This window comes from Perna viridis, chromosome 1 (assembly GCF_037379345.1).
Source record: "Perna viridis isolate PV_CMFRI_1.1 ecotype Kerala chromosome 1, ASM3737934v1, whole genome shotgun sequence".
Lineage (NCBI taxonomy): Eukaryota > Metazoa > Mollusca > Bivalvia > Mytilida > Mytilidae > Perna > Perna viridis.
Genome location: NC_142445.1, coordinates 6852174 through 6871537, shown reverse-complemented (window position 1 = coordinate 6871537; position 19364 = coordinate 6852174). Strand labels below are relative to the sequence as shown.

General features: G+C 30.0%; 1 protein-coding gene across 1 annotated transcript in view; it reads right to left on the bottom strand.

Moving 5' to 3' along the window:
• Window positions 1-2258: 2258 nt before the first annotated feature.
• Window positions 2259-19364, bottom strand: part of LOC148627027 (ribitol-5-phosphate xylosyltransferase 1-like) — a 32043-nt gene continuing 14937 nt past the window's right edge. The window contains exons 3-6 of the mRNA XM_088565884.1: window positions 15067-15166; window positions 9110-9415; window positions 8489-8659; window positions 2259-7331 (exon numbers count right to left, since the gene is read on the bottom strand). Coding sequence (XP_088422010.1) covers window positions 6917-7331; window positions 8489-8659; window positions 9110-9415; window positions 15067-15166 — 992 coding nt within the window. The 3' untranslated portion in view covers window positions 2259-6916. The remainder of the gene's footprint in view (window positions 7332-8488; window positions 8660-9109; window positions 9416-15066; window positions 15167-19364) is intronic.

Here is a 19364-nt window from a genome sequence, read left to right as displayed (position 1 = left end):
AGATAATACATCATCTATATAGCGGAAACTGAGATTGAAGGATCTAGCCAAACGATATTCTTTCTTTCTGATCAGAACAGCTATAAAGTCAGTCTCATAAGAGTGAAGAAATAGGTCAGCAAGTAAAGGAGCACAATTTGTTCCCATTGGAATGCCGACCGATTAAACAATCCTGGTTTCAGGGATTTTATACATTGCATCTTCCCCGAAGAATTTGGGATAAAAGGTACTACAGACAGCGTAAAGTCATCTTGACATACGCTTAGAGATCGATGGGAAGATGACCAAACTAACCGACAAACGCGATGACTTTTCATTCCGTATTGTCAACTTTACTTTCATCTGTGACATCCCTTTATTGTCCCTACACAACATTTGCCATATCACGACTCGTATCTTATGTAAAAGATTGCCTTAAATACGCAGACTTTTTGTACCGCGCTAGATTTCTTAATATTCGGCTTCTTTAATAGGATTTTGTTGCTACAAGAATGAATTCGTCACTACAGAAGTTTTATGGTTGCCATTAGATCCCAGTTTTAGTGGAGTCCGAGTTGCTCATTTATTGTTGCTTCTCTGTACCTGTTATTTTGGTAATTTCATGTTCTTTATTGTGCGAGTCTTTATTCCTGGATTTCATTATTTCCGCTAAAATCTTGGTTCCCCGATTATTCTTTTTATTCTTGTGAATATAGGAGTATGAACAGAATCACAAATATTATATGATCTAAAATAAAACTAATTATAAATTTTTATTTTCAAAATTAATACAGGTTTTTTCTTATGTTTAAACTGAGGTCAATCTTTATTACTGATTTCAGAAATATAATGCGTAGATCAATAACTAAACATAACTAAAAATTTCATTTCTCATTTTTCACAAACCCGTCCAAAATTATTTTGCACTCGTACACTGTAATTATACTTAAATGATAAATAGACACTTTTTATCTATTTGATTTTTTCTCCATTTTCACTTGGTTAAATTTACTTCTCTTCACTTCCTGTTTGAAATGATTAACAAGTGTGTAAAATGGAACAAGCTTAACACATTTAATGTTTTCGACACATTCCGCAAAGCTCACATTTCCTAAATGCAAAGTATTACTTAACATTTAAAAAAAAGTAATTGATTTGAAGACGAAATCTTAATTTTGTTCGCAGCATCAACCTGAATAATTGCCCAAAGCATATTTACTGATTTTGAAAGAGTTAATTATACTTATCAAAATTTGCAGTATTACAAATTTCAAATACCAGAATCGCTGAGGCCTCATTGCTTGTATTGAACGTGGTAAAACTTTGGTATCCTATATCGACATTTTAAGTCTTGAGTATTTCTTGTATACAATTTTTTTTGGGGGGAGGGGGGAATTTAGACGTTCCTATATATTTGATTACAATTATTTTTTTTTGGATTCAGACGTTCCTATATATTTGATTACAATTATTTGGGGGGGGGGGATTTAGACGCTCCTATATATCTGATTACAATTATTTTGGGGGGGGGATTTAGACGTTCCTATATATTTGATTACAATTATGTTTGGGGGGGGATTTAGACGTTCCTATATATTTGATTACAATTATTTTGGGGGGGATTTAGACGTTCCTATATATTAGATTCAGAAATAACTTTTTCAGATCTATAACATAAGGTATTTTGATCATGAAGGAACCTTCCTTATTGTCAAAATCGCGCTTATGTTCAAGATCGGAGCTTTTTTAAATAAATGACCTGATGATTCTCACCTAAGAAACTGTGATACATTCTTGATCAGCATATTTGTTTGTGCTTTGCTTGTTGTTTATTTAAAATTGTCTATAAAAACCGTTAAGTCTTCTTCTTCCCGATTTTTTTTGAAGAAAAATAAGCTGTGTGTTTGAAATGTGAAATAAGGTGATAATTTTTTTTAGAAATACCAATGGGGGTTAAGCTAATACAAATGGCAATGTTCTTGGATGCATTATCTACGTGTACAACACATTTGTCAGGAGTTCGTGAAGTGTTTCATTAATATAATGACCTTTAAAACTGTTGGTTTTTTTACACTCATAAACTTGTTTATAATTAACAATAGGGCAATGTTTTCACACGCTCAAAAACGAAGTCAAATCCTCTTTCTTTTTTGGATACATTTTCTTCCATATTTCTCTTCTAAAATCTTTAGGATTTCAAACTTGATATAGACAACTACACATGTATATACCGTAGTTACATCATAAGTCTAGACAGGTATATGGCAGCAACATTCAACTAAAAATCTAATTTTATTTCCTTATACACTACTTCCATACAAGACTAATACTTAACAATGCTACACAAACAACCATTGAGACCGTAACAATTAACAATATCACACAGTTTATGATTGTTGCATTGTAATCATTCAAATATAAACAGGATGGGAATGGATGCAGTAAATGAATGTTTACCTCTGATCACTAATGAAGCGATATGTTTCAGCATGGCAATGTACAACATAATGAGGACACATTTATACCACTCTCAAACAATGACTTCATTCAACTTGTTTTTTTTTCTCCTCAAACTAAACAGGTTATTGTCCTTACAATTCTAATATTAAGCACATAAGATTGTTCCCACTGCTCACACTTGATGCAAATAAAATACAACAAATAATTTCTTTTAAATAAAGTTCCTAATGTTAGCTTAAAAATTACTTAAAATTCTTCCTGAAAAAAATAATGTCATTTTTTAGTAACTTTGCAATACTGATATACTCTAACTTCTTATCAAGCTAAGTTTAAGGTGTAACTCTATTTTGAATGAATGCTCTTTAGACTTATACTTTACAAAACAAAAACATAAAACAATTTAAACCATAATCATTATAAAAATATAATTGACACAAAATATTCTTGAGGTAATTTGTAAAAAATTAACATACAGAAAACAATTTACACAGCTGATAAAGATACAAACATCATTAATAAATTCTAAAGAAATAACAAAGAAAGAAACTGTCATGAGCACCAAGCTGTCTTCCCAAGACTAGAAATAATTTTGATTAAATCACATTTGAAGAAATGTGTCAATATATTGCTTTTTAAACTAAAAGTGTTCGTAGTATTTCAAGAAACAATGATGGATAAATACTTTACTTATTAATTTGTTTTCTTTAAATTTAATTCAAACAAGCAAAATTGATTTCAGTTTCACATTTACTATTTCCCTGTTGATAAATTCAAAGAGAAATAAAATTGTTCTTATTTAATATATCAATCACATGACTTCATTAATGTTTACCATAAATTAAAATGTTACATTTATACAATAGAAAAGGCTAAGCTAGAAATTACAAACATACTACAGTTAACAATTCATGAACAGTAGCTAATGACAATGTGTTAACATTGCTTCGTTGGAATGCATGACTTGATAGAAAAACTTTTTTAGTAAGGCTGCCAAAACATTAATGAAAAATATTCATGCACAATAATGAAATAATGAGACATGATGTTTACAAGGCAAATACAATAACCAAAATAAACTAACCTAAGCTACTTTAGCCTTGGCTAACATTTTTTTTTTTAACTGCCACCAAAAAGGGCAATTATAGTTTTCATAAAGATGTATCTAGATTCCTACCAGAAACATTTCTTACCAGGGGTAACAGCATGCTTTAGTTATATTTTTTAACATGTCAATCAGTCTACAGTTATGTACAAAATATTCACAGAAATCGTTGATATGTAACTAGCAGGAAAACTAAGTAATATATAACTATGATGTACCGACAGGAGGAAAACTATGTAATTTGTTACTATGATGTACAAACTTATAGGTTACTCAGCAACTAATTATGAGTAAAATTATTAACATATAACTTAAATGATACCTGTATAACTGGACATGTTTCACGAAACCAGAACAAAATTTGTTCAGTCTTCAAACAAAAAATCTCTTAAAATGATGAAATAATGTGATACCTCTATAAAAAATTAACAGATTGAAACATGAGAGTTGAATTTCTCTTCAGTTATAATATAAAAACAAGTTTTACATATCTTCTTGGACTGGAATGATTTTGTTTGTCATATTAGACTGTGTTAAATACCATTCTTTGTAAGAATCAGGCAATGGGTGGCATACTATTTCTTTCCATTTGGTGTTGTTAGCTTAAAATATATTCAATACATCTGGGAAACAACCAAAAAGCTATTTAAATTTATCCTGAAGCATCATCAGTGACAAATATATTTTTTACTGCTAATATAGGGAAAAGGTACAGAAAAATTTTCCAGCCATTCTTTCATAGCACATTTCAACTAAATATGACCTATCAATATCTTAAAAAGGCAAGCATTACAAACACGGTGGAGCTTATTTCTGGACGTTATGTGGTAAAAATACTTGGACAATGCAATAAAATCTCTGCATTTTTTTCTTCATGTGCCACACATTTTGCTGGACAGAGACATACTTAATTCCTTTTGGTTTCTTTCAAAAAAAGAGATTACAAAGTATTTGAAAAAGTACAGAAGGAAATTGATAAAACCATCTTCAATCAAGGGTTCACTTATCAAGGGTGTTAAAAATAAGATTTTACACATTATAAAACATCACACTATACTATATTAAATCTATGTTTAACTACTGATTAGAGTATCAAGTTATGTATAATATAGATTAACCAAAATAATGTAAATAATAAAATATAATGTGGAAGATAAAAAGTCAATTATCATTGACTTGGTGAGAAAAAAGTAGCTATTTTGTCAAAAAGCTAGCTTTCATTTATATTAACAATTAATATATATATATATACGACCACCTGTATATATGACTTTATTCTGATAGAACCATAATTGATAAAAATAAACTGATGTTTTAAACAGTTGTTGCGGTATATATTTTTTAAATTTACAGACTACAGTTTATCAAACCATGTTAAACAGTATCCAATATGTCATTAATTATTCTAATAAACTGACACAATTTTTTTAGTTTATATTTCTTCTTGTTACTGTTCTAGTTCATGATACTTCTATATTTAATTGTATTGCCCTTTTTGAAAAAAAAATGCATTTATAAATCTGTGAATTGGGCCATTATAACATTTTGTGCCTTATATGAACTTAATAAGAAAAAATAAACAAATAAGTAAAAAATAAACAAACTTAATAAAATTAAAATGAAAATACTAAAAAGGAATCTATTTTTTTACTTGTTTCTAATGTTAACCAAAAAAAATATTTCTTAATTTATGATTAAGAAAAGTTGAGCAAAACTTTAATGCAATATGTATTTTGTGATTGTCAATCATGAATTCACAGTAGAACCCACATACTCTAAGAAAATTAATTTAAGAGGAAGTATTGTGTAGAGAGTCAACATAAGAATGATCCCAAAGTCATATGTTGATAGTAATGTACAAACTATGTACAAGACAATATCCAAAAAAAGATGTCAATGCTTTCATCATGATTGTTTAAAATTCGAAATTGAAGGAAACGTTAAAAACTGTTATTAAAAGAAACAATGATGTAAATCAAACTCATTTATTATCTGAATTTACTGACTTGAGTGCAGACATTTGGTTGTTTTTTAAATTTCATAACAATCAAACAGGATAATAAATTCAAATTCAGTTCATTGAAAAGTTTTTCAATATGAAACCATTTATAACAAAAGGTATAAAAACTACACAATCTGCTAAATACAATGTTCTACATCAAATAAAAGATGGCAAGAGGGCTATAGTACAACCTCCATAATGTTCTCACTGTGACCTGTTTAAAGTCTTTAAGACATTTTTTTACATAGTAGACTTTGTAAATGACACATTTATACAATGTATACATGTAAAATAATTAGTGTTTACAATAACTTAGGCACAACCTTTAAATAATCAGATCACAGTGTTTACTTTTATGTAACATAATAGATACTTTTTCCTAGTGATACAAATCATACACAACATTAATCATGATACATATATCATCTTTTGCCAAGGTTTGTAGGAATATTTACAACTTACAAAAATCATTTTTGCCAGAAATCCAGACTGAGGTCAATATACAATCTTTGGATAAATACTCATATTAACCGTTGGAAAAATAAAATACTTGTTTGAAATGGGTTTTCGTTTACATGTATGAAATCAAAAGATGATATAATTTTTTGAGAATGAATATTAAGATTTCAAATGAGAAATTTGTCAAAATAGCTTTTTTTCCTTAATGGTATACAATTTTTGCCTGGGTCATATTTGATCAATCACTTCCTTTTAATATTTTAATATACATCATGTGTATATGTAATATTTTGATGAATTGGAAACAAATCAATGCAAAGTAACATGTTTAAAATTCCATTTTAACGTTGCATGCTAACCATTGAGGAAAGCAAATTTTTGTTTGTTTCATGATACAAGTCACATGCAACTTAATTCCACAGCATTGTGTCAATATCAATTACTTAGCCTCATGCAACAATCCATATACATAATCAACATTGCATGTATTTCAATCATATATCAATTTGTAAAGACAATTAAAAGTCCAACAATAAAAGAAAACAAGATGTTATAGCTTTCACATAAAACCATATCATCCTCAAAATACAATGAAATGTAACTTGAAACTAAACAATGAACTTTTCTTTAAAAAAAACATCATATCATGAATACACAGTATAAATACTAAGAAACAGCTTTAATTTTCTCATAAAATAAAATCAAATAGTTTACTATTGCTTATAGTTTAATTAAAACTAAAGTGTAAATTTATTGTCTTAAAAATCTAATACAAAATAAAATTGTACAATAAAATCACTTGTGTCGAGTGAATAGTATATAACATGTAACAAACATTCACTGAGACAATTGATGTTATACTTAAAATAGGCAGAAAAAAATGTAAAATTATAAGAAACTAAGCACAAACATCATTAAGCATTCAACTTAAAGAACTTTTCTTGTATGACATTTATGAAGTGTTCCCGTAACTTAGATTTAAAATTTTCATACCATAAAATGAGCTCTTTTCTTCTTTTTATTTTGTCCTGAGGACTAAGTTTTAATTCATTTGATAACACAGATCTTAATTCCTTCCAGTCTTTTACATAAAGCAAAGGAGCCTTCTCTTTTTTCAATAATCTAAAGGGCACATTATCTGAAAGTGAGCGTACTCCACAATTTCCTGGTGTCATGACATCCTCTACAACAGGAAGTGATCCTAGGGCCAAGGCTTCATATATTCTGTAACTTTCTGAGTTTATACCAACAGGACTAAGAGTTAGATCACTATTCTCCAAAGCTCGCATGTAATCTTCACTGCTCTGGTCTGTTTCTTGAGGTAACCACCTACAACATGATGTAAGCAATTAGTATAACATTAAGCACTGGCATATTACCAAACAGTGGATCTTTTTAAGCAATTCAAATCATAACAACTATTAAAATTGCACTAATCTGAACTGATACTTTTAAGTTCAACTTGGTAGAAGCTCCTCCTTTTAAATTGAAAAAAAAAAACAGTTTGTTGATTGCATGCTGCTCTCTGATAGCATATTTACTAACTGATGCTGTAGAGTGAGACTGGTGAAGTCTGATTTTGATACTCTCAGGTTAAGTATATGGATATTTTAGTATCATATATAATAAAGATACACTCATAGCAAATCTACTTGAAGTAATTTGAAATAAAAACAAGTAGTTCCGACATGTGAAGAAATCAACCCGCACTACTCTGTCCAAACTCTATGACCAAATGGAGTATATATCAAAAGTCACTTGAAAAATAATCTATGTTGAACTATGCCTCTGCAATTGAGTTGTTTATCGAATCATTTTCTCATGTTTCTGATGAAAATAGGTGTTTGGATTCTAATAAAAGATATACCAATTGTAGAATTTCAACAAAATAGCATTTAATCATAGAAAATTAACTGATGATTTTTTAGTTAACCCTAAAATGAGTGGGAAGATTAACTGGATAATTAATTGGAACATGTTGCAACATAATATCAATCTAATTAGCATATGCCTTTTTTTGCATTATGATTGTTCACTTTTTATGACCTGGGCCATGACAGTTTATACAACAGCATAAACTCTATGTACAAACCGAAAGCAAACATGGCTATATGGCTACCATCGCTTTGACAAAATATAGAGCCAATTTAAGGTGTGGAGTGAAAGTATCTGATTTATTCCATCAGCATCATATTTTCGAAAGGATATTTTCAATAGAATTTGGGTATCAGTAGCCCTATTAATTCGATTATTGAAATTGCCAATCATGTCACATGCCACCATTTGCAATGTCAATTTCAGGTTTGAATATCACTCAATGAAAAAACTATAAATATGTTGCAGATAGTTTTATCCAAAATCATTTATGGACGTGTAAAATCATACCATTCACTCACTATTTGTTTTGTTAGCAAGTTGTAGGATTTTATACATTAATTAAATCTGGAAAAAAAAGTATTTAATCCAATACTACAAAATGTACTTACATTTGTCGGCCTTTTACAGTACATAAGCTATGTATCCTGCTGCCCCTCAGAATATCTAACAAGACTTCTCTGGAGGAATTTCTATACACTGTTCCCATAAAATTACAGACATATTTTCTCTTGTTATAAATTGGTACCTCAGATCTCTGAAAGTTTGGGAATCCTCTGTACCTACAAATATAAAATCATACTTTCATAGTTCACAGAAACAACAATTTAATAAAATTGACAATGGAAAAAAAATTTCTATGTCAAAATTTTGATTTCATGTTTGATAAAACAGCAGAATTTTAATGAGGAATTTTCACTCAAATGTATTTGGATTTCCAACACGTCATAATTACTAATGCATATTTTTAGGGTGCTAACTCACGGAGGAAACAATGTACCAGTAAAGTAAAGAGGTTGAAAAATTCATAGTTTGCTCCATGAAATTAAGATTTGCTACAGTTTTGTGTGAAGACTGAAATGAAAGCCAAGCTTTTTTGACATCCAAAAATACTTAATTCTGAACAGGACATACAACTTTGTCCACTAGATATTCTCTAGCATAACAAAGCTTTGTATTGTGTGTTAAACCTCTTTACTTATGTTTATATAAAAGGGATTTTTGAAACTTACGTTGCAACCCCGAGGGGCCACTGATAGAAGTTTTTATCATCTATCTCAGGACTGTCATAAACAAGAAAGACATATTCCAACAGACCACCTTTCATCTTCATATATGGCTTTATCCAATCATTATTGCACTGTTCGTTGCCAAGCAACAATACAGCCACATGCTGCAATTCTTTAAATGAAGGGAGATAATCCAACCATTCTTTGGCAGAGGAAATTTTAGACTGTTCACGACCATTCAATACAAGTATCAGATTAACAACATCTTGAGGAACTCCATGTTTTGTGACTCCATGACCAACTTTATATCTGCAAAATATCAATACATAATGTTCAACATTTGTGTTTATAATAGTGCATATCTGCAATAAACATAACTCATATCATATATCACATTAAAGTCACAGAAAAGAATCTCTTCAGTCTGTAGAAATCATGTTTAATAAAAATATATTCTACACATACATGGCATATCAAGAATTTTCTTTGAAACAAAACTGACATACCACATATAAGATCAGGAAAACCTTTTATTGCAGAATATACTAGTAAATAAGTAGATCTATACAATAAATGGCTTTGTAGAAAAAATATTGATGGTAAAATATTTTTGTAGACTTGATACTAAGTATAGCACTTTAGAACAATATCATTTTCAGACAGCTATTTTTTATCATAATGATATGAAATCAAATGTATTCTAAATAGACTAATAATCATTAATTCTAACCATTAAAGCTCTTGGGCATAGTATAGTTTACAATACAGCCAATTTAAAACCATATTATTTACCTCTTATGGGTTCAAGTGCAGACTATTACTGCTATTATTTAAATCGTGCTGATACGATATGAATTTTATCAGAAACCCATAGAGAATAATTCATGGTTAACACAATCAAACATCAAACAAAACACAGTTTTCTCCTGATACAAGCTGAAGTCTGTCTTTTTTCAATGATAACAATAGCACCAATTAGTAAGTGAAATCATGATTTCTTTTTTTGACTAAAGTGGCAAACGACTCAGTTTCTGTACAAACAACAGGACTCGGAGGCAATATAGGCCTATAGGCAGTACAAATCTAATTTGTGTGAACAAATACTTGTCAAGCAATAAGAAGTTTTCCTCAGTAATTAGATCCTGGCGTAACCTAATGACAGTTGATGTGGCTATACAATGAACACAACAGAAAATTGGAAAATTCTTGAGAAATTCATGCATTATTCAAGTCACTCATCTATTCTGAGAAAATTAGCTAAATTTTTTCTTGCTTGTATATTAAGTCACAGCTTAGATGGACATATCAATTACACACCGACCAAAACAGAACATACTGTGAAGAAATTAATTAAAATGATATTAAATAACATAGAATGTTACAACTGACAGTTTATCAGGTATAAAATGACATAAATAAAAGCTTTGACAGGCCTGGACATCCTGTAATAAGTGTCTAATTGCAAGAAGAAAATGTGCCAAAAATGCAGATGCTGCCACAAGTTTTGACATAATTGGACACAAATTCTTATTTATTTTGAAAATTCTACCACCAGTATGACAGTGCTGGTTCTTAATTGGACATTTTGGATGCTCTTAAAGCCTTAAATTGAAGGTCTTCATCGGAATGAAAATTTTATTGAAAACATTAGCCTGACATTAAAGTATCAAATTTAATGCCATTTTATAGTTATTTGAAGACAGAAAACATTAATTCCGCTTGTCTGATACTCAGAAAGATAAGCCCTACAGTACTGATAATATCAAAGTACTGAAGTACTGAGTCAATGAAGCCTTCATATTTTGCTCTGTTTCTTACTGCACAATCATATTTCTAATCTTAAAAAAGGATTATAATATTTTAAACTATGGAAAGTAATATTTTTACCGTTCTTTATTTTAGAAGAATTTTTTTTTTCAAAGACTGTTTATTAGCTGAGTAGCCATGGCTTCTTGAGTTGACAAGACGAATGGGGAAAAATGACTCAAAACCTTTTCTTACTCTTCACACACACAGATTTGACGATACACATTTAAAAATTTATATTTAATTCTCTTACATGTTTTTTTTTGCTTTTTTATATCACTTCACTACATAGCTTTTGCTTTTACTTATCATAGAATTGAAGCAAATATTTATACAGCTCCAAGTTCTCCCTTAGTCATACATGGACAAAGACTCTTTAGTTAAACCACTGTTGAATCCTGTGTCCCTGTGTCAAAGCATGTAAATTTGCCATTTTTGGTGTCCAATTACTTACAAAATGAATTATGACCATACAATCAGACCAAAGCATCAACATAGTAGTTCACCCAAAACAAAGGTTCTTTCACCTCTACTAAACAGAGTTACTAACAAAGTCATAAAATGGAGCAGTCCTGAGAGACGCAGAAAGGGTATTCAAGGCTGTGATAGAAACAATCTGTATTTTCATGTCATTCAAATAACTTGTATCTTTCAGTACTCATGGACCCCATATATTTGTTTAAAGGCTAAATCAGATAACTATCAAGTCCTATCCCTATTAAATACAATGCTGTCAAAATATTCTAAATAAACAGAAACTGAAAACTTTTGGAAAATAACATTTTTACTATCTATTCAAATAGACTTAGACAAAAACAAGTATGTTACACAGTTTTCAACATGTATTGTTAATTGTAAATATGTGTATATGTATTAAGATGACAAACAATGATATGAATACATCAATTGAAACTAGATGTTTGTACTGTTTACAAGTAACACACTGTAAACAAGTCTTATCTTTCAAAAAAAAAGATAACCAACGCAGTAAAATTTGTTCTTTTTACTTATAATTTTCTACATTTCATTCTGGAAATACCTGCGTCGGAAAAAGAATACATGTTAGAAGTATATTTTGTATTTGTTGGTACATACAATGTATGTATTTCCTACTTGCAGAGCTCGGGATGCAGCCATATTTTATCCTGTTTTTGCAGAGTTACCTCCTGTAAGAGCAGGTGTAATTTCGAAGTCTCCCTAACTGATGTTCGGATTCGGGTGCAGAAAAAAGAGGTAACCCGGCCAAAGAAAATTTATGGCAGGGTCAGTAGAACAAGAAATTCCCTTTTGACTTTCAAGATTTTCTAAAGTATCGTCGATATCGGATGGAAAATCTTATGTGTTCCGAATAGACACCTGCTCCAAAGGGAGATAAGTGTTGACAAAATGTTGGTCCGCAAGTCTGGATTAGCATGCAATACCTATACTTTAGCTGTTGTTGCATAATTATAAATTGATTCAAAAAGTTCAAACCTTCTTAAGTTTGTAACATGAATATAACCATACATTACACAGCAAAAAAGGGTAAATTATCAGGACTATGAGCTCACGATAGATTCATACCTATTTATCATAACCTAACAGAGTACAAAGAACATTTTACAAATATTGTACATCAATGATAAAAAAAAAAAATTAAACAGGATTAATACAGGGTTGACTGGCAGAAAAAAAAGTATTCATTTTCCCTTCAATATTAAAATATATAAAACTTTGTCTCTCAAATACTATTTTCAGTTATTTTAAGTCTACATCTAAAAATTGTCAGGCAAATTAAAGAATATATTTAGATTTGTCATGATGCTCAAATGGAGAAATCCAAGATGGCGGGATGATGTGAGGGTACTAGCCGGGGCTACAGATACAGAAAAAAATATCCATTCTTTCCCTCAAGATAATCAAAACTTGTTCGCAAATACATTAGGGAGTGCTTTCGTGCAGTAACCTACCTTATTTAATCAAACTATTTCCCGAATGGCTTCCCCTTCACCTTCAGAAACTTTTCTTCTAAGGTCACGTGAGATATTCATACACATGAGTTAGCCGGTGACTGTAACAATTTTTCAAGATTTCGGAATTTGTTTCTTGGATATGTTCGTCCATACGACATTCTATCAAGTGACTGGGTCTGGTTTAATAAAATTATAATTAAATATTTCTAAAATCCTTTTGCTACTGAAGTTTTGACCAATCAGGACATTCTAAATGAAAAGATTTAATGAAAATTCAATTTATTGAAATAATCATTTTTTAATGAAACAAAGGCCTGGTTGTATAAGTATCTCAAGTAACTTTTTCCCCCCAATCTGAGCTCATCTTATTTATGTTTTAGACAAAACAGCTTTGCTTGAAGAAATAAGTAATTCCAAGTGATAAATCAATTTTAAACAGATATGTCACAAAAACTCCTATGATGCCTTTTGTATTTCAAATTTCAGTTTTGGATCCTGACTTTTTTTATTTGAAAAGTTTCTGCTTAAATAAGTAGTTACCGTGTTAAATATGCACTAAACCAGATAGAAATATACCTACCATAGAAAAGTTCAAAGACTTAAAGATGCAAAATTAATAACTAAGAAAAAAGGAAATAATTTGAAGAACTGGCATTTGATCAAACTTATTATTGAAGACAGATTAACGTTCTAATTACTTCCAATTAGGCTTGCAGACTTCAAAATTTGATTATATCATAATGGCTATTGCATAAGCTTCTAGATTTTTAACAGCCGTTATTTCTTTTACAAACAAACATTAAAAGCTTAAGAAATGTTTCTGAAGAGTCCTTGAATGACCCAGGTAACTAGTAAGACAGGCTTGGATATTCTATCTGCACATGTACTTTATTTCATAGATAAACTTAAAGGGTATTCTGAGTTAAATTACTCTAAAAATAGGGTCTAGGTCCATATACAGTGATACCTGTATAAACAAAACACTTCCTTTTAATCTGTTAGTTGTTTGTATTAGGCAGGTGTTATGTTTACATAGGTAATTACTTAAAACATGGTGCCTTTAAAACAGTCGACTTATCTAAAACTTTTTGGAAAATTAAGACTTAAGTCCATATTGCAAGATTTATTCAGGTACTATAGTACATGTAAAAGAAGTGGTTCTAGGATATCATCAAAGGGTATACATGTTCCAATTATTTGAAAACTAAATAAAAAATCTAGAGGGAAATTCAACTACCAAAGCCTAACTTTAGTTTCAACTCTATAACATCTCAAATCGCAAGTGTATTTGTGCATTTGAAGGTCATTTGTGCTTGACAAACTTTTGACACCAAAACAATTTATAACTGTTAATGAGATTTCAGCCAATATCAGTATATATCTATGAGAAAGTTAATTTCTAATTATCAAGTTTGGAAAAAAGCAATATAAATTATTGATAATTCAATGATAAATTTTTCGCTTGTTTCATTTTTCATGTAAAACATATCAATATCCTATATAGGAAGTTTGTCAGTAGACTAACAATAAATTGGCTATCACTCAATATAACCAACATATATCACACAATGTTTGACAAGTCTATGTACAGCATGTAAATCATATTTGTACTTTTTTAGAAAGTAAATTGGGAAATAAATGGTTTTAATTACCAATGTCAAACCTAGTATATATCACACCTTATCAGTTTTAAAGTACACATTGTTTCACTGATATTTGTATCCAATGCTATTTGATCATAGTTATCTAACAATATCAATGGAATAGAAGTTCCAATAATACTATGAAACAAGGTTTGTGAAGCATGGCATTATCTCCATGTAAAAATTATTCTAAGTATGTTCCCAAATTTGGTAAAAATATGTCGAACAATGTCGTGTTTCTAGACCTGTATTCAAAGGGTGTTATATGCATAAAGAATTACTGATGAGTGGTTTGAATTAGTGTGGATCTGAGGTGTAGGATCCTCAATTTCTGACCTAGTACCTTTGAAATTTGATTGACCAAAGTCCTTGATCTTCAATCCTTTTCACTGACACTCTATTGAGGACTTGTATGTTTTTTTCTAAAGTTGACCATTGATTTGAAATTTGGAAAAGACCAGTAACTATTTGAACCCCTATGACCATCAGTAGCATCATTCTTTTGTAACTTAGTCAGCAATGGATTATAATCTACAGGTATCTAAACATAACAGTTCACCTGAATTCAATGTTATCAATCTTTTTGACACCATAACTCCACTTTTTGGCATTTCCAATCTTCAGATCACCATCCAAGATATGTTCCCATAAATACTGACCTGGAAATAGAAACATATTTTCTACTATTAGTAATATATGTCTTATACATTAAAATGTAGGGAAAACATAAGTGAGGTTAAAGGTTCATTCATGGTTATAAAAGTACACAAGATGTAATAATTAATAGTAAGTAAAGGGATGATATTTATGTAAAGTAACTAAAAAACTCAGTCCAGAACTGTCATCTCCTTATATTGTGATGTATGTTACAACTACTTCTGGCTCTGCTTAAAGTAAAACAACAATGCATTTTTAATGTTGAATTGCACGAAGGCAATAAATGTGCTTCAACTTCAAAGGACAACCTGTCACAAATAGACCATAATAAAAGAATTTTATTGAACACATTCTTAGCACAATTACTTATTCAACACATATTTCAACTGCATATAAAATAAACAAAAGTGTATTTCAAGGGTGCAAAATTTATTTTTGGTCCAGCATATATTGTTTGTGTTGCTGATCAGTTGGCACTTCTTTCACATCTATTTCTAAAAATTTATGGCTTCAAATTTAAAATGAATGCAATGTTACCAAACTCTAACACAAACCCCAATGATACAACAAATAAATGTTCTCCACAGTATTATTCCAATAGAATGATCTTAACAATTAAAGTAAATATGTTTCAGCTGTAGTTGAATATAATCATAAAACACAATTCAAGAAGACAAAATGTTGGAAATAGGACCAAAATGTCAAATAAAGACCACGGGATGCTTTATAACTTATAGAAAAAAATTGTAAACCTTTTCCCTTCTGACTGCTACTTAAAGGTTTAGTGATAAAAATTTCTCTTCATGCATCATAAGTATTAAATATAAATAATCTTACACAACAGCAGCTGAGAATTTTCTGGATGACATGACACATGAAAGAGTTAATACGTTTGGAAAAGTAGGATATCAGCAAAATACATGTAAATATTTGATTAGTCAGCTGTAACGGTAAAGATAGACTACTATCTCAATAATAAAACATCATTAATAATAAAATGATATTACGTATCATTTGTATTTATACATGTAATTAGTGATGATTCTTCTCCTGTAATGATCTGCCTCCATGGAATCTACAAGTTCTAATTATACAACCAGCAAGATTGGTCTACAACTGAAGCTTAGCTAGACAAATGAACAGTTACTCAATTTATCCCAAAACATGATTATCTAAAACATAACAAATTAACTGAGGAAATATCTACATCCCTGACAAACTACATCAATTAATCAATCTTATAGAGACTGAAAATATCAAATTTATTTTGATTATAACAGGTTCATGATTGACACAGGGCATCTCTACAAAAATAAAAATCTTCTTTAATTTAGGTGTTTGGTTATTGCCCTAAATGTCTATGTTTGATTAGCTGGATGGACTAGACAAAATTAAATACATGATAGTAAGGTTTCCTTTCAGGCTAACAAAAAACAAAATTAAATTGAACTGACTTTTACAATAGCAGTTTTCATGATAATTTAACCTACAACAATATCAGCTGCATAAAAAACTGTTACTTCTAATAATTTAATTGACATTTGCACTGAAGAAAGACAAAGTTTTCTTCAGACAGAATACAACAATATGTTTGTCACAAGAAATGTCTATTTAAGTAGCTGAAGCAAATGTATTTCATAGCTCACTATTCTTAACTTAAAGAGACAGAATATATTCTAAGTAAAATAAACAGAAATGTACATTATACAAATTGTCACAAAAAAAAAAAACAAACATGACTGCTTTCAGTCCTCAAACATGGTCATCAACCTCATTTACTACAAAGAATCAATATCTATGTGGTATCCAGCAGTTAAAAGCCAGTTACCTAAAACAAAGGTCATGTCATCTATTTCTCCATTACACATACAGGAATCACATTCCAAATCCATTACTGCTATTATGTAAAAATATTTTGTCATTAACTTTTTATTTATGAATTCAAACTGAAACTATGGGGTTCTCCAAGCTCAGACATAGACTTAGTTTATACTTTTAAACATTAAGATTTTCAGTCAAGCCTTATCAATTTTAGTTCAAATCATTAAGAAACAAACTAGAAAGTAATTTGATTTGATCTGAAATGATACTTACATCCTCAAACACTTCCTTATAAAATGTTTGGCTAAATTTTATTAAGGAAATTCTCTGCTTCTGAAAGCATGTCCAGACATTTCAGTCTGGCTAACTTGACAAATACATCAGGAGCAATATCAGTTGCCAATAGCCTCTATGCATACATCCTATACATCCTTGTAATCAACAATTAACTGGATATTTATACAACAGAAAATGATCAAATCCATTTATCAAGCTATCAATTTATATTTTCCTCATGATAAATGATATATTTGCTCCTATTGACAGAGAATTCCTATGAGTAATGGCTGGTCACACCCTTAGAGTACACTGTGAAACCATCAATTTTACATTTAAGATAGATTTAGACAACAAAATTTACATACTAAACAGAAAATTTGAATGCTGAAAACATATACATTGTACAATGTATATGATTTGTCATCTTAGTATAAACCATAGGTGATTGAAAAAAAAGGTGATTATTTTTACAAAGTCAAATCATTGTCAACTCTACAATTGTGTGAAAAGACTTTAACTCTGTTTTATCAATAAATAAATTTGAGCTATGAAAGTTCAAAAGCAGTTTCATAAGGGATACATGAATCATCTTCTATTCTAAGTCTAGTGTGAAAAAAATATCAAGTAAGTCAAGAAATAAAAAAATTGGAAAAAAAAAATAAATTCCAGGTTTGATAAACTTCCTTCACCATCTACAATAAGTGCAGTCGTATCTCTGGGTCCTTCACATAGCCCCCCAAAAAATATGAATTTAAATTTTAGACATCAAACTTCAATTTCAACATCAGAGATAGACTTATGATATACATGTACATGTACCAAATGTCACCTGTAATACCAATACCTTTTTACTTACAAAATTGTACCTACAGAAAGCAGGTTTTTCATTATTTTTTTTCCAAATAAACTGGTGTAATGTACTAGAACAAAGTTATCATCTGTCCACTATCATCCTTGTACCAGAACAGGAATAAGTCAATGCTCAGAAATCAGAAGCATTGTCCTTTAACCAGGACGTTAAGACATTGTCCAAGAAGAAACCCTATGATAAGAACTAATCGGTCTTCAGACAACTTATCACCATTAAAAACAGCTGATTAACCAATAATCCATTAGCACCATTAGACTAAACCTCTCCATTTGACAAACCAAACGAGTACAAAATGTCTCGCAATCATTTGATTCATCAAATGGAGTGTATAAAATGGCTTGTTATACAATTATTTGATTGAATAACTTGAAAATATTAGTCTGTCTATGTCAGCAAACATCTGCTTGTTTATGTCAATGTTCATAGAATTAAGAAATCAATCAATGGTACTAAAATGATCAACTTCAAAATCAGCAAATGTCAGGAGTTGTTGTTATATCCCTTGGTGCTATAGATAGACTTTAAAAATATAAGAAGAGGACAAATTCCTCTGAAAGATTACAGAGATCACCATCTTGTCTGGGGAAAGATAGTAAAAAAAAAAAATTTGCACTAATAAAAAAGTACAAATATCAAAATCTTTTGGCAAATTTTAACATTTTTCCATCATCATTCTTATAGCCTGTTATTTTGTGTATCATTTCCATCATCGTTCTTATAGCCTGTTATTTTGTGTATCATTTCCATCATCGTCCTTATAGCCTGTTATTTTGTGTATCAGCTGGCTACTATCATGATACAAAATTTTCAAATGGGTTCACTGTGATATTCTACATGTATCTCAACTTCAAGACTCGGCCAATATTCTGTATATACATAAATGTATAATTAGAAGATGTAAGAGATATATTTTCAGAAACACTGACTGGTGATCAAAGAAACTAACATAACAGTTTTACTTATTATACTATCTCTCATTTTGATAATTGGAAAAGAAAATGTCCTTGTAATCAATGAGACTTCCTACATTTCTTCTTTGAAAAACTGATTACTTTTTTCTGCATTTAGACCCATAATTACATCAAAGTGTCTAAACATCTCCTGAAACAGAATTAATTATTGGACAGAATGTATTGTCATCAATCAACTCACTACAAATTACAGTAAATTGTATAAAGCTTGCAGAAAAGTCATTCTCTCTTGAGAGAACTTTCATCATATTTGGAAAC